Source organism: Saccopteryx leptura, chromosome 3 (assembly GCF_036850995.1).
Source record: "Saccopteryx leptura isolate mSacLep1 chromosome 3, mSacLep1_pri_phased_curated, whole genome shotgun sequence".
Taxonomy (NCBI): Eukaryota; Metazoa; Chordata; class Mammalia; order Chiroptera; family Emballonuridae; genus Saccopteryx; species Saccopteryx leptura.
In genome coordinates, this window is record NC_089505.1 from 316510991 (window position 1) to 316526682 (window position 15692).

General features: G+C 45.2%; 1 protein-coding gene across 11 annotated transcripts in view; it reads right to left on the bottom strand.

The window, feature by feature from the left end:
• Positions 1-433: 433 nt before the first annotated feature.
• Positions 434-15692, bottom strand: part of FAM110B (family with sequence similarity 110 member B) — a 162949-nt gene continuing 147690 nt past the window's right edge. For all 11 annotated transcript variants that reach the window (XM_066379011.1, XM_066379014.1, XM_066379009.1 and 8 more), the window contains one exon: positions 434-2284. In XM_066379011.1, coding sequence (XP_066235108.1) covers positions 848-1960 — 1113 coding nt within the window. In that variant the 5' untranslated portion in view covers positions 1961-2284 and the 3' untranslated portion in view covers positions 434-847. The remainder of the gene's footprint in view (positions 2285-15692) is intronic.

Genomic DNA, 15692 nt, shown 5'->3' on the forward strand with positions numbered 1-15692 from the left:
GATTAATTACTGACCAAAAAAACAAACCCCCCAAATTTTAAGATGTTGGGTAACAGCTTTAGATGGCCATTCCTGTCAGAAGATTAACAGTAGAAATCTCTGAATCAACCCAAATCAGAAAAATATCAACAAAACCCCAGACATTCAACCTCCCAGATATAATCACCTCCACTGCATCTGATTGTCTGTTCTTGGGGTCAGTATTACACAGAACCACCAACATTTATATACACACTAAGTAGGACACAGAAAGTAGCATCATTGTCCCAACCATTACTTTAGCAAGTGGCAAAAGAATTGCACTATGTAAGTAATAACATTAGGCTCACCACTTTCTTCCTCAGAAAACCCAGCCTGGTTCTACCTTAGGTCAGTCATTCTATTTGTTTAGTAGCAGATCCCATTTATTTCCCCATTGTTTTGGTCTCACATGTAGGCAAATTGGCTTTTTATTTCAAAAAGATTCTACTTTCAACTTAAAAGCCAGTTGATAAAACTTTTAATAAGACACAACAGCGCGGGATATAAAACACAAGAACCACATAAATATTGAAGAAGTTGTATACCGTTTCTGTGTAAACAGTTTTGCTTGAGATCAAAGCCCTAATCAGATTCTGGACTGAAACTTTTGGCAGATGACGTATGTTCAGCCAGGCTCTGCAGGATGGTTGACATGGATGCCAGGTCAGTCCCCATGTTGACAGGCATGCAACTTGAAAACATTGCACAACAAGCAACACAAAGAAAGTGGAGAAGCTCACAACACTTCAAGGAGACCTCACAACCTTCACAACTGTGTATGCACAGACAGAGACCCACCCCTTCCCTCCTTTGCACGCATTTTCTCTTACACGTGGGAGACCTTCTGTGACTCTCTAGCTTGTTTGATGCTATATAACCACTTGATGATCCTAGCATTTCTTTCGATCGCAGAAATGCCATATGGCACCCGGTCATTGGCACTGTCATCATTTCTAAGGTCACTGTTACTGTCCTGAGACTGTTCACAGTCTGAGCTGATCATACTTGCACTGCGGAAGTTGAGGGATATGATGTCAGAATTAGCCCTTGCAAAGTTTTCCATTCCAAGGTTTTCCAGCTCTTCGGGGTCCAGTCCGCAGTAGTTAAAGAACCTCTCCACGTCTGCGTCCACCCGGAAATATCTGTCACTCAAGTCCGACTTAGACCGCTGGAGGGAGGGTCTTCGGCTGACTCCGCAAGCTGGTTCCACAGGGTCGACTTCAGGGGACTTCATGGTGGCCATGGCAGCGACCTTGGGTTTGGGAGGCAGAGGCGGAGCGGAGCTACTGCAGGCGATCGCTTTTAAGGGCTTCACACTGGTCACTTTGCGGATGTCCGAGGAGCTGTGGGAGACGTGCAGGAAGGACTCGGCCGTCTGCTCCAGCAGCCTCCTGCCCACGTGGGAGCTGCTCTCCTGCGGGCTGCCCCGGCCCTGCGTCGGGTACACCTTCAGGGACTCGGCGAAGGAGTGTCGGTGCAGGTCGGTGGCGTCCGGCCTGTGCGGCGGCCAGTTTCGGGAGCTGTGCTTGTGGCCCGAACCCGAGCTGGAGCCTTCAGAGCTGTTGATGATGTTCTTCAGGATCTCGAGCTTCAGCGTCTCCCTCTGCACGCCGCTCTCGGTCTTGGCGTTCGGCCCGAACACTTTGAGCGTGGGGCTGCCCAGCGCGCGCTTGGCGCCGGGGCACACCGGGGGCTTGGCCAGCACGGCCGGCTTCACTGGCTCCTGCTTGGCGTTGATGACCTCCTGACTCTTGACATACTTGGCCTTGTCGGCCTCCAGCCTCTCCACGGCGCTGAGTCTTTTGGGGTTGGGCTCGGCCTGCCTGCGAAAGTAGTCGGGCCCCTTGTTGAGGATGCGCAGGGGCACGGCCGAGGTGAAGGTGCCGGCGGGGCTGACGGGCTTCACCATGCTACCTGTCTGTAGGGTCTCCGTGGGCATGGTGGGCGGTCTCTCCCCGGCGGCCGTGTTGGATTCTCTTCTGGGCGCCTCCGGATGCGCTGAATAGACACATGTACCCGAAGCACAAAGGGCAGCAGACGGACCCTGGTACCTGAGTGTCAGCAGCAGCGGCGGCGGCAGCAGCGCCTCATCTCACGGCCCATTAACCACCACCGTGGCTTTAGTTCACTTTCCCCTGCCAGGCAGCCCCGGCACAAAGAGGCCACCAGCCACAAGTTCCTTCAATCTGTTCCGCCTCCACCTTTCTTTTCGCCGAGAACGTGGGAGTCTCCTCCAGGTCTTTGTGTTCAACTGCAGGCAGAGCTGAAACACAAAACAACCAACCGCGGGTTAGGATGGGCCAGTGACATCACGGATGTAGCAACCGAGAAACCCCGCGGCGCCGCCTCCGCCCGCCGCCCGCCAGCCAGCCCCGGAGCTCGGTTCCCGGCGGCGATTCCGGCTCACAGAGCACACCGCGGGGCTGGGGTCCGAGCCTGCGCCTCGCGTGCCACCGGCAGAGCCCGGCCGCTGGGAGAAAGGGGCTGACATTTCCCACGCACGGACTCTTCCAGCTGTCTCCCCATTGGTGGGAACCGCCTCCGATCACGCCCGGTTGGCATTATTTATGTCAAAACCCAGGAAATGCTAGATGAATGTAGAAGTGTGGGTTTAGCAAAGCCTGGTTTCCAGTTCGTTATATGCCGCTGGGTTCCTATGAATCCCTATCTGGTTTAGGCTATAACAACGACAATGGTGAATTGTGTCTCTTTTGCAATGAAGCAAAACTTCAGACTTCTTACCACCCATCTCTCAATTAACACTTGAAACAAGCACTTCTTAACTCTTCAAAAACTAAAACGATAGGCAGAAATGGGAATGGCAGCCACTATGAAAAACGTTTTAGAAATCAATATGTTTCAGTTATCCCATTTTTTGCCAACCAATATATTTGAAAACACTTTTTCCTGGAAATCAAGAAGGCTTATGAAGTTCATTCAATCATAAGCTTATTTTTTAATTAGAAAGAAAAGCTAAAAATACTTCTAGATTAACAACAGAAGCAGACAATTTGATTTTAAATGCTCCATTAATTTTCCCACTTAATGAACAGAAATCAAAAGTTTCTTTGTGGTCTGTATTCCCCCACCCCCCTAAACAAAATCTTAAGATGTCAATCATAAGATTTGTTACTAAAATGTTACTGTATAAAGAACTTGCAGAATAGTCAAGCATTCATAGGACTAATTCATGGCTTTCTGAACTTGACTACCCCCATCCCCAACCAAAACCAGTATAATGAAACACTTCTCAATCTTTCAATATATATATTGAAATATATACAGAGTTTTTCTGTTTTCAAAACAATATACTGTAGCACTTATCTCTGCAGTCCTGGGAACAGCTCCTCTTTCCTGTTACTGCTGGCAGAGAACATTTAGGAATACACCCGCATTTGAAAGTAACTGGTTAAAGACCTTTCTCTAGCATCTCTGGTTATAATTAGGACCATTATCAGAGTAATATATTCAACTTATATGTCAAGTAACTAATTTTCAAAATAAGTCAAGTGCTATTACTATAAAATCATTTGCTCTCATGGTAGGAAAAGGAAATACCTATTAATAACAACTGTGTGTGGGGGGGGCTGATATCACTCCTTATCGTCTTTGAAACTTTTAATCTCTAAACACACCCATTGCCATGTTTCGTTAGAAACAATTTTGGGGCCCTGGCCGGTTGGCTCAGTGGTAGAGCGTCAGCCTGGCGTGTAGAAGTCCCAGGTTCGATTTCCGGCCAGGGCACACAGGAGAAGCGCCCATCTGCTTCTCCACCCCTCCCCCTCTCCTTCCTCTCTGTCTTTCTCTTCCCCTCCTGCAGCCGAGGCTCCATTGGAGCAAAGATGGCCCGGGCGCTGGGGATGGCTCCTTGGCCTCTGCCCCAGGCACTAGAGTGGCTCTGGTCGCGGCAGAGTGACGCCCCAGAGGGGCAGAGCATCGCCTCCTGGTGGGTGTACCGGGTGGATCCCAGTCAGGCGCATGCAAGAGTCTGTCTGACTGTCTCTCCCCGTTTCTAGCTTCAGAAAAATACAAAAAAAAAAAAAAAAAAAAAAAAAAAAAAAGAAACAATTTTGGTAATCTGCAAAAGGATTTGTGCTAATAAAAATATTAGAACATATAGCCCCAAGGCAATTCCTACATAATGCTTTCCTTTAATTGTGTGGTTCTATTAAAATTCTTCCATTTAGTTTTTTTTAAAAAACCCACCCCCTCTTATGAAGAAAAAGTGAGATTGTACTTTGAACATATTTTGAATGAAAAGCCAGAAGAGGAGCAATGGTTACTCTGCCAAGACTCTGGGTCAGCCCATCCATAACCCTGGGTCTATCTGGGTCTGCCCATCAATCACCCTGGGTCCATCTCCCTGGGAAAATGAACTGGGGTCCACTCCACTAAGAGGGCTCACAGCCAGACTGAGCAGCAGAGCCTGGGCTGTGAGCCAAACCCTCCCTTTCACACCCGGGGCACTGAGTGAGGGTTGCCTCCAGGACAGGTCATGTTTCTCTTGACCATGTGTGACATCTTCACTGATTGCTCCTGCAGCTTTCAAAATTCATCCAGGGAGGAGACAGTGCCAGAAGGCCTGGAGATGGAGTAAAAAGACAGGATTGCTATCTGCACCCATCACCTTCCCACCTAAAGACTACAGCAAACTCCAGCCAGCAGGAAGATGTCCCAGTGGCAATAGGAGACAGAGTGTATGCCTCTTCTTCTAGGGCCTTGTGTCCTCACCTATTAATAACATGAGGTTCTTGGACAAGATTCCTATCCCTTCTCCATCTAAAATCATGTGATTCTGAGGAGCTAACAATGAGTTATTTCCAATTTCAAAATGGCAACTGGGAACCCATGACTGAACTTTTCTATAGTTCCTGCATTTGCTGTTCTCAGAAAAATATTCTTTGAATGATAAGCTGTAGTTAATATATAACATCCACTGGCATGTAAACTCATAATGGCCTGTCTTCTAACTCCTTCATATTAGGAACAGAAGCCCCAAACGTCCACCACTACTGAGCTGACTTTCCATCCTGCCCTGTTTGTTAAGGCAGGCTTTGGTACCATTTGGAGCACTCGATAAAAATCATTACTCTCAACTCGTCAGACTGAGAAATATCTATTTTCTAGGAATTATTATTTGGAAAGCTCACTGTCTTCCTTTCACACTTTCTTTTTTCACAGAAAAGAAGGCATGAGAATGGGTAAACAGACACCCCTAGGACGGCTCCTCTGGGCACTCACACCACCCAACCTTAGGAAGCAAATGAGACCTAAAACCAGTGTGAAAGAATTATGTTAGAAAAAAATTAATTCTCTGTAACGACGCTTCATTTACTTTCGTTTCTCTCCCTCTCCTTCTTTCCCCTGTCATTGCCAATTTCCCTAATAATTTCAACACACTGATGATATTTAGAAATGACCATAAAAGTTTTAGTTTGAATTCTTTCACAAGAATAAAAAAACATCTTACTGGAAGAATTGAAAGCCACAGAACAAGCTGTAGAAACTGGCTGGGATGCCACAAGATAATGAGATACAATCTAAATTTTCTAACTGTTTTAGCCAACAAACTCAAGCTACTTCAAAAAACACTGAAGGTGGCTTTGGCTACTCCTCTTAATATTTCCGTAATTCTTAACTTCTGTTCTACTTTTCAATGTTTAGTGTTGGCTGGGACAGAGCTGTAAGGTCCTGGGGTATTTATTGTATGATGTACACCAGGTGCATTTGAGAAAGCTAGTTGGATGGTAAATGACACACCCGGAAACTGGAGCTACAATTCAATGTCATCAACATGATAAGCACAAATTGTGTTCAGAGAGCACTGTGTTACATGACCCTCTGCTGACACAGCCCTGCCACAGTCCTCCGACACCTGGATGACATGACCCTCTGCTGACACAGCCCTGCACAGCCCTCCGACACCTGGATGACACGACCCTCTGCTGACACAGCCCTGCGCAGCCCTCCAATACCTGGATAAGCCCCTCAGGTTGGCTAAGCACTGACGGGAAGAGGCCAGGGGTTGGGGTGGGAACTTCAATTTCCTCTTAGTTTTGTTTCAGGGAAGGAAAACGAGTCTCAGCCACACAGGGTTTCATAAAAAGTTATACAGCTCTACTTGATCTCTGACTTATGTAGGGCTAAGGAGAGAGAATACAAGCCTGAGGGAGAGAGAACTTCCATTCACCAACCATTTTGGCTACATTCTATCCCACTGGGTATCCACTTGAGTAATTCATGGAAGGATAAAAAGGAATGGAAAATAAAAAAAATTGTTGCAGCTGAGGTACAAAATGGCCCAATGAGTCAGGGCAGACATGAGCTCAACAGCAACCTGGCCTGGGGTGATCATGGGGCAGAGCCCTGTAGCGCCCTCCCATTGAGGACCTGGCCAGAGTTACGTCTGTGTGGGAGTCCTGGTCTGTGTGGGGAGGGCACAGAGGAAGAAATGGTGACGCCCACTCACCCTCCAGTACCTGCCCAGCCCCAGGATCTCTGTGAGACTCAGAGCCTGTTTCTGTAGCTTTGGGGTGTGACTGGAGATTGGGTTTCTCACAGACTCTAAGGGACCTGGCCCAGCCTTTGAGTGTCAAGCGGAAGGGGAAGGAAGAGAGCTTCAGATTAGAATTGAAATGCCACTGACACAGAGAAAAGAGCCAAGTCTTGTCTCTCAAATGAGTAAAAGTCTGGGTTTTGTGGGCACAAAAATAGCAATCCCAGAGAATTTGAAGCTTTTAAAACCAAAGTGGCATGAATCCTTCTAACTTCAAATCTGCCAGCTGCTCACGGGGACAGTTAGGTGAAGACTTGGACCCCCAGCTGACGTGTAACAGTAGGGACACCCCGCATGCTGGATCTAAGAACATTTGCAATGCTGGAAACAGAACTAGAAAATGAGGCGTACTACACACAGTTTATATAAAAAATGCTGAAAGCCAATGCTCCTCCAACCCAGTCAACGCGTGCTTCAATGCCTGTGGTCGGGCAGATAAGGGGTTACCCCGGCCTCCACCAAGGACTGCCATATCTGTGGTCGGGCAGATAAGGGGCTACCCCGGCCTCCACCAAGGACTGCCATGGGAATGGGCATCACAACCGAAACGGCAAGTTCAGATCTCTGCGCAGCCTCTCCTGCTTTTAAAATTTGGTATTATAAAACACTGCGGGCCAACTGCTTGCAGTAAGCAAAATAAAAAACATAGTTAATGCCTAATTAATATTTAATTTTTTTTATTTTTTTATTTATTCATTTTTTTAGAGAAGAGAGAGAGAGAAAGAGACAGAGAAGGGGGGAGGAGCAGGAAGCATCAACTCCCATATGTGCCTTAACTAGGCAAGCCCAGAGTTTTGAACCGGCGACCTCAGCATTCCAGGTCGACGCTTGATCCACTGCGCCACCACAGGTCAGGCCCTAATTAATATTTAAATTTTATGTAGAAAAAAGTATTAGAATTAGAGCAAGGACCCTGAGATTGAACAAAACCCCACTTTTTCCCACAGAGGTATCTTAAACATGTGAAAACTGGGCACTGCTCATGTGTGTTATGGCAGAGGAAAGGTGTTAATGTTTTTGAAAGAGGGCATCTGACTAATTCAACTCTAAATCAACTGACATCTCTGTGTCTTCATCTCATCTAAGAAAATGAATGTGTTGGATTTGGTGAACTTGAAAATGTCTTCAGCTCAAACAGTCTTGGAGGCAAATAGGAAAAATAGCAATTTGCCTTTGAGGTTAACGAGAATTCTTGAAGAAGTGATTTTCCAGTTGCCTAACAAAACATTTATATTATGAATAATATTGTCCCATGTTGCTTTTTGATTTTTTCCTAATAGTATTTATGCTGAGTGACTTCAGTCTCAGACTCTAGCTCAACTGTGGGTCACTTTCATAGATATATGCAGAGAAACATTCTGGCCATTGAAGTAAAAGAAGCACAGTTTTCCAGGACAATGCTAACTTTTGAATTCTTTACAAATGTAATAAGAGAAATGCACTCAAAATATAAGAGTGCTTACTAAATTACAGACTGTGTTCAATCGATTAATACCTATTGACCAAGCAATTATCTTTAAGGAACCTGTGGCAAATTTTAAAAACAAGATTTAAAATACATCATATGAATAATAATTGAATAATGTTGATGAAAAACGTGGTAGGACTGTTACAAAGGACTTCCCACAAGCACTTCTCAGTAGTCAGTTGGAAGGACAGTGATGAGGGGAAGCACTGGAGGAAAGGCATGGGAGACACAGCATCCACCGTCAGAGTGGCTCTGGATGGTACATTTAGGATGCTTACAGGACACCAACAGCTGGCACAGAGTAGTAGGGGGACACTCGTGAGAAACTGACCAGGAGTGAGGGAAAGGGGCAGGTGGATTCTGGATTAGACACAGAGTAAAGGGCAAGCACTGCAGGGTAATGAACATCAGTGACATGGTCAGACTGGTATTTTTGAGAAATCCCCCTGCCCCTGGCCACAGAGAGGGGAGAGATGAGAGTAGCTGCCAGTTGGAGCTGCCCAGGGGTGGGGAGATGGCAGGCTCTGAGGGGTTGTCCATTCTGACACTGCCTTTGGGTTTGCATCCTAGCTGTTTCTTAATCGCTGAGTAGCCTTGGGCAGGTTACTCAACATTCCTGTGCCTCACGTTTCCCTTCTCCAAAATGGGGATAATAACCATACCTACCTCTTTAGGGAATCTGAGATGGTAAAATAAGGGCTTAAAGACATTTCATTAATGTCACCTTTATCAGGGTGTCTTTGGGGATGGAGACAAGTGTAGACAATTTCAAGAAGTGCACTGAACCCAATTTGAGACAGGCTGGATGTGAGGGTGAACGGGGTTAGTAAGGATGATTCTGGGCTTCCAGTTTGGCTGCTGAGAAGTGGTTCACGGGAAGGTGCACAAGCTCACCTAATCATCTATCCCACCTGCCTTTGTACCCCAGGCTTAGGCCAGACAGAACCATGGCTGCCCTCCCAACCAGTTGTGCGCACTCACACTTCAGCCTTTCCTGCCTTAATACGTATCACAAATAGTTAACAATATTGTGGTTATCATAAACATTATATTTAGAAGCAAAATGTCTTAATAAATAATGCTTAGTTCTGTGGGTGAAAGGCAGCGGTGCCGTTCCATTTGGGAGACATTAATTTGTCCGTTTTAATTAAGAGCCATGCTGTTCAACATTTTCCCTTCCCCTTCCAATGTACATTTTTATTGGTTCCCCTTATATTGTAAAAATAACTTGTAAAGAATGAAGAAGGAGAATAACAAAAGTGAAAAAATAAATGGGGGAGTAACAAAAGAATTTATCAAAAAAGATGAAAGTCACACACTCTAACCTGAACAGAAACAAGATGAGAGAGCCAATCATCTATAAGCATTAAATCAAAACTACCACCCTTTCAAGACCTGATCTTTCTCAATTACTGAATGAACACCAGGTGAAACACCTCATCACCTATAATACTGACAGTCACATCTTCTCTTTTAGCCATCAGCTCCAAGCCGTAAATGAAATCACCTTTTTGTCAGTAACATGATCACTTCGTACATTCATAGAAACCAAACCATGGGCTTTTCCTAATAACATTTAAATTTTGATTCCAGTAGCCCAGGCATTTTAGGGCTTATTCCTTCATTTGGCTGCAGCAGGTCTTCAAATGGCACTTAACAATAAAAAATAAATCCTTGCCCTAGCTCTCCACTCCTTTGGCTTAATTATTCATGTCAGTCAAACTGTTTCCCCTTTTTAGCAATCTCTTTAAGTCTTATTTCTTCTGACACACAAGTTCTATTAGACTAGACTGTCACTAGAGCAATGGTCCCCAACCTTTTTTTGGGCCATGGACCGGTTTAATGTCAGAAAATATTTTCACGGACCGGCCTTTAGGGTGGGACGGATAAATGCACAAAATAAAATTATGCTACCGGTGTAAAAACTGTGGTATTTTTAAATATAACTGTCGAACTTATGATATTTATTGGGCTAAGTTAAAGGAGGAATGAGCATGTCCTCATTATTCAGGCTGTATTTAAATTTGTTATTCTGACAACGTTTCATGTTATTTATTCTTTCTCTGCAGACCGGTACCGGTCCGTGGCCCGGGAGTTGGGGACCACTGCACTAGAGCATAGGAAACAAATGTTGAAACGTGTAAAGATGCCAGAGAAGCCAACTCTTACCTTCTATAGACTTTACGAATAGGAACCATGGAATAACGTCTGCCCCAGAGGCTCTTGTATGGTGGGCGGAGGCATACGTACTGATAGAGGGAGCAGCACAAAACAGGAGTTTCCTGTCCACTGAGTAGGTGCTGGCAAAGATCCTCCAGGGCAGCGGTCCTCAACCTGTGGGTCACGACCCCCGGGGTTGCGACCCACAGGTTGAGGACCGCTGCTCCAGGGGGTACTGTGGCCTGAACAAGTCTGGAGGGAAGAGTGCAGGCGGACCACTTCTTACCCACAGTTTTCACTGATGTCAGGAGGGCCAAGGCAGATTGCAACGGGAATGGGAGACAACTGCGCCTCAGCCGAGTAGGACAGGGGCAGTTTCAAACCCTTTGCTCAGACCTGTGTGTAGGACAGTGGCCAGCTGCTCCTACTCTCATCTCAAAATGCCTGAGACTCAGGGCCCTCTGAAAGTGGGAGACAGGTCTCTCAGAACTAAGTTCAGGCCTGAGTGTTTCCATGAGTAAACACTCATGGGTGGGGGCTTTCTAGAACCATGCTGAGGGACATGGTCAGAGGTTATCTTAAAAGAAACTCCTGGCCTCCCCAATCCCACCCCCCAAAAAGGAAGCCAACAGCTCTGCCCTGAGGAAAAGGCTGTGAGCTCCCTCCTATGGTGGGAGGTGTGGCTGCCCTCACGGAACCTAATCCCAAAGAGAAAGAGCTTTCTGAAATACCCCATGCCCAGGGGACACCAGATTGCAGGAGTCAGAGGTAAGGAGACGAACCTTGTCATCTTTCCCTTAACAAGCTGCCTGCCCCTCACATCCATACACCCATGCAGAGTGACCCCAAGAGGTTAAAAGCGCTGCCTAATAAGGAGTTGGAGAGGAGCTTGAGCAGGGAAAGAGGAAAAAATGAGAACCATGTTTATTAAGCTTCCTGTCCCTTCCTCCCAAGGTTTCCAAGCCAACACAGGCCTGATCTGGGAGAGGGAGGAGCAGATCAAACTGGAGGAGAGGTTGGAGTTTTGATCATGATGTTGGACTGGGCTCTTGGATGCCTGAAACTGATCTGAGGATTTTGAATAATTTAAGACGAACTGAAGAAGTTATGGGTTCTGTCTGAGATTCCATCCCAAGGACAGAAAGGAGAATTCAGCAGAGTGACTTCTTAGGACACAGGAAAAAGACCCCCTTCCTCTCTATCCCCTAATGAATCCAGGCCAGAGACAAACTTGGTCCATGCAGTATACTTTAGGCTTGCTGCTTGTTTGCTTGTTGATGCTGTGCCTGGCCTCAGTTCAGAGGCAGGTCAAGAGTCAAATGGGTTTCCACTTACAGTTCTGAGACCCTTAGCAAGCGACTCAAGCTCAGTGTACCTCGGTTTCCTCATTATGGAGTGCTGACAGTAATGAATCCTACATTTCATGGGGCTGATATGAGAATTCCATGAGACAACACATAGAAAGCGCTCAGCATGGGCCTCAGCACCAGGTTTGCTCAGTAAATGGTAAGCTGTTATTAAATTTCGTCCCCAGTGTCCACAACTTGGCACTGATAATCACCATTATTAGATTTCAAGCTTTAGGGTTACTGAATGATCTTTTGTTTTAAAATGATTCCATTACCCTCAAGTGATAGTGTGTGTGCTACTTTTGTTAAAGTGGATTGACTGTGCAGTTTCTGTCTAAAAGGTCACTCACCTGACCCCATTTTTATTTGAGTTACAAAGAAAATATGTGGTTGCAAATTTCAAAGCTAACACTTATGTGAGTGAAACAGGCTAGAGTAAATAATAAAGCCATTATTAAAAATGAAATCAAACCTAAAGTTTCTTGGAGAAAAATAGCAGATCAAATCTCAATCCATGATGGATTCTTTAATGTCACTCTCTAAAGTCATTTAGAATACTCATTTCATGTGCTTCTTTGTAAGTAAACTCATTATAAAAAAAGGTTATGGGTTTCACTTAAAATGTCTTCCTCCTACTTAAGACAATGAACATGAAGTAAGAATCAGACGAAAATAAAATCACACTCTGGGTCAACACTTTCCTTTGGCCGAAGGTGAAGAAAGCGTTGCTGTAAGAGGGCCGCTGACTTGGATGAATGCAGGGGAGCCCTACCTTCCACCTGCGATTACAAATGGATGCTGTGCACAGCCAGTGCCAAAATCGTTTGGAAATCAAATGGTTTGCCTGATGAAAATAACCAGAAGTAATTAAAAAGCAGGACTGCTAGACTTCCTAATGAAAATCCAATAGGAATGTTTGCCTTATCCTAACAAACATAAAATGATCCCACTTTTGGCCACTTTTGTCCTCTCCCGGAGAGAGCTTTACATGGCTTTATATTCAGCTGTGGGAATGGATGAGGCCGTGGCCAAACTCTAAATGGATGGGGCGTTCAAAAGACCATTGTCCATTTTGATAAACCGGAGCACTTAAATCAGAGGTTTTAGAAGACCTTGGTTATGTGAGTCTAACAGTTATCTGGTTCCCCAGCTAGGCGGAACAGGAGCACCCTTAACGACAGCAGTAATAACGTCTCAATGAACTCGAGGATTATAACTCTAGAAGCAATTCATAGAGACATGGTGCTGAGAGCTTACTAACCATCATCCTCACAATTACCCCTTTACAAAGTGGTCTGATCCACTGTGTGTAAATAAGAGGGTAAGTAGTTACGAATGACACTTGGACAGCCCTGCATAGAACCCAGGGCTGGGCAGATCTGGGCACCCTGCATCTAGTTCTCCCACCAACATAAATTTTAAGCATCTGCACTTTGCATGTTGCTTTTTCCTTTAACTGTGTAAACTTTTACCCTATGGTAACTGCATAGCACATACATACAGAGATAGAGGATATAGTTTTGAAAATATTTTTAACTCCTAGTGAACAGCCTTGGGGCAAAGAATAAAATATATTCTAAAATAATGTTAAAGTTGTGAAACACTTGAACTTGACCAGGAGAAAAGTAAATAGTTCTTTTTTGGAGTGTGAATCATGTTCATTGTGAATTGCTTGCACATTACCTGTTAATATGACCATTTCTTATTAAGCATATATGATGCTCTGAGAACCATACTAAAGCATTTCATAAGGTTTTTTGTTTGTTTGTTTGTTTGTTTTCTGAAGTGAGAAGCCGGAAGGCAGAGAGACAAATTCCTACATGCGCCTGACTGGGATCCACCCGGCATGCCCACCAGAGGGCAATGCTCTGCGCATCTGGGGTGTCGCTCAGTTGCGGCCAGAGCCATTTAAGTGCCTGAGGGAGAGGCCATGGAGCTGTCCTCAGGGCCTGTACCAACTTTGCTCCAATGGAGCCTTGGCTGTGGGAAGGGAAGAGACAGATGGAGAGGAAGGAGAGGGAAAGGGTAGAGAAGCAGATGGGCGCTTCTCCTGTGTGCCCTGGCTAGGAATCAAACCTGGGACTTCCACTTGCTGGTCTGATGCTCTACCACTGAGCCAACCGGCCAGTGCATCATAACTTTTTATAGTCTCACCAATATCTCTAAAGCAAGTGTTATTATCTAAATGTCATAGTTGAGGTAATTGATGTCCAAAGACTCTAAGAAAGTTGTCTAAGATACTCAGCTACTGAGCGGCTGTGGGCTGACACCCCAGTCTGCATAGGCACACCTTGACCCACCTCATCATGACCCACTACTCCTTCGGCTCTTAAAAAGATATGAATGATGTATTTTTAAATGCTTTATATTGAAATATGATGGCTCAGGAAAGCACACTAATTATAGTTTAGTTCCTAAAATCTGCTCATTTGGCCATTTGCTGCTAGTACTAGCTTCCCACAGAAGGAAAAGAAATCACTTGTTAAATCAAATAACCATGGCTTAAATGCACAAGCATTCAAGGTAGATGTTTACAAATTGGGTTCCATTAATTTGATTTTCTTTTTTGACATCACCGGCTGTAGATATACCAAAGTTACCTGAACTTTGATGAAAATATGATTATTAAAAAGAGCAATAAGGCTGTAGTTTCAATCTACCCTACTACACAGGTCATTTGGAGAGCTGGGATCACAGGCTTTTTATTTATTTATTTATTTTTAAATTTATTTATACCAGAGTCACTCTAGCACCTAAGGTAGAGGCCAAGGAGGCATCCCCAGCGCCCGGGCCATCTTTGCTCCAATGGAGCCTTGGCTGCGGGAGGGGAAGAGAGAGACAGAGAGGAAGGGGGGGGGGGTGGAGAAGCAAATGGACGCTTCTCCTATGTGCCCTGGCCAGGAATTGAACCCGGGTCCCCCGCATGTCAGGCTGACGCTCTACCGCTGAGCCAACAGGCCAGGACCAATCACAGGCTTTTTATTGCTATTTCTACTATAGCCCCCTGCCACGCACATAGCAGACACTCACTGAAATGTGCAGACAGAGTTAACTAAAATGCTAATAAGCACTCAGTGGAATGTCTCACACATCAATTTTATATTGTAAAGGCTCGATAAAAATGTCAGATAAAAAGCCTGAGAAGTGAAACTTGAAAATATACTGTTCATATATTTGAAACAACACTCCGAGTGTCTCCTGTTGACCGGAGAGCATGGTGCACAGGAATGCGCAGAAACTGTTTATGCACATCCTAATGACAGTGCCCAGAACACACATATGGTGCAAAAAGAGTCAGTACCAGGTAAAATTTTAAAGCAGAACCTGTAGTTTCACTTAAAAGAAAAAAAAACAAAAACAAAAACAAATACAGCTGCTCTCATTAGCAAAGGAACACCTGGAATTATTTTCCATCTCTTGAATCGCTCTTAATACAGCAACTGTTAGAACAATTAGTTCTTTGCTTCAAGTGCTCTCAGAAAAGACAAAGAGTATTTTTTTTCATTTTTAAGGACTCCTGGATTGTGGGAAAAATAATTTTTAAAATAAGACATGGGAGTCGACAGACACCTATGTCTGCAGAACTTATTTTAGTCTTAGCACTTAACACATCTTACATGAATCATTTTTGGGCTTAGAATGGTACAAGGTAAGTCTTCACCACAATTTGCACTTGAAATATTATTTTTGGGTTCAAGTGACAAGGAGCTAGGCGTGACTAATCAGCTCACTCCACCTTGCCTGGCCCGTCTCAGCTCTGCCTGTGAGCTCGCTGAAACTGACAGCAGCAGGCAGAGAGTCTAGCTGTGTCTGGTGGCAGGCACAGTGTGAGGCGGGAGAGGGAGACACGGGTGTTAGAGTGAGACATCTGGGTCTGCAGTCACAGGTCCTCTCCCACCTGTCCATCCTCACCTGTCACCTGGACCCTTCCTCTGGCTATATTCTCTGGTCCTGCCTCCACATTCGGCTCCCTGCTCAGGATCCCCGCTTTGCCCTCCTGGGCCAGACCTTGACCACAGTCTTCCCAGCTGGAGAGCCTGTCCCCCACACACATTGGGAAGCCTTTTCTGACTTCTCATTTTATGTCTAATCCTTCCTGTCCTTCCTTTTCGGCACTTCCCTTATGGTCTTTCTTATC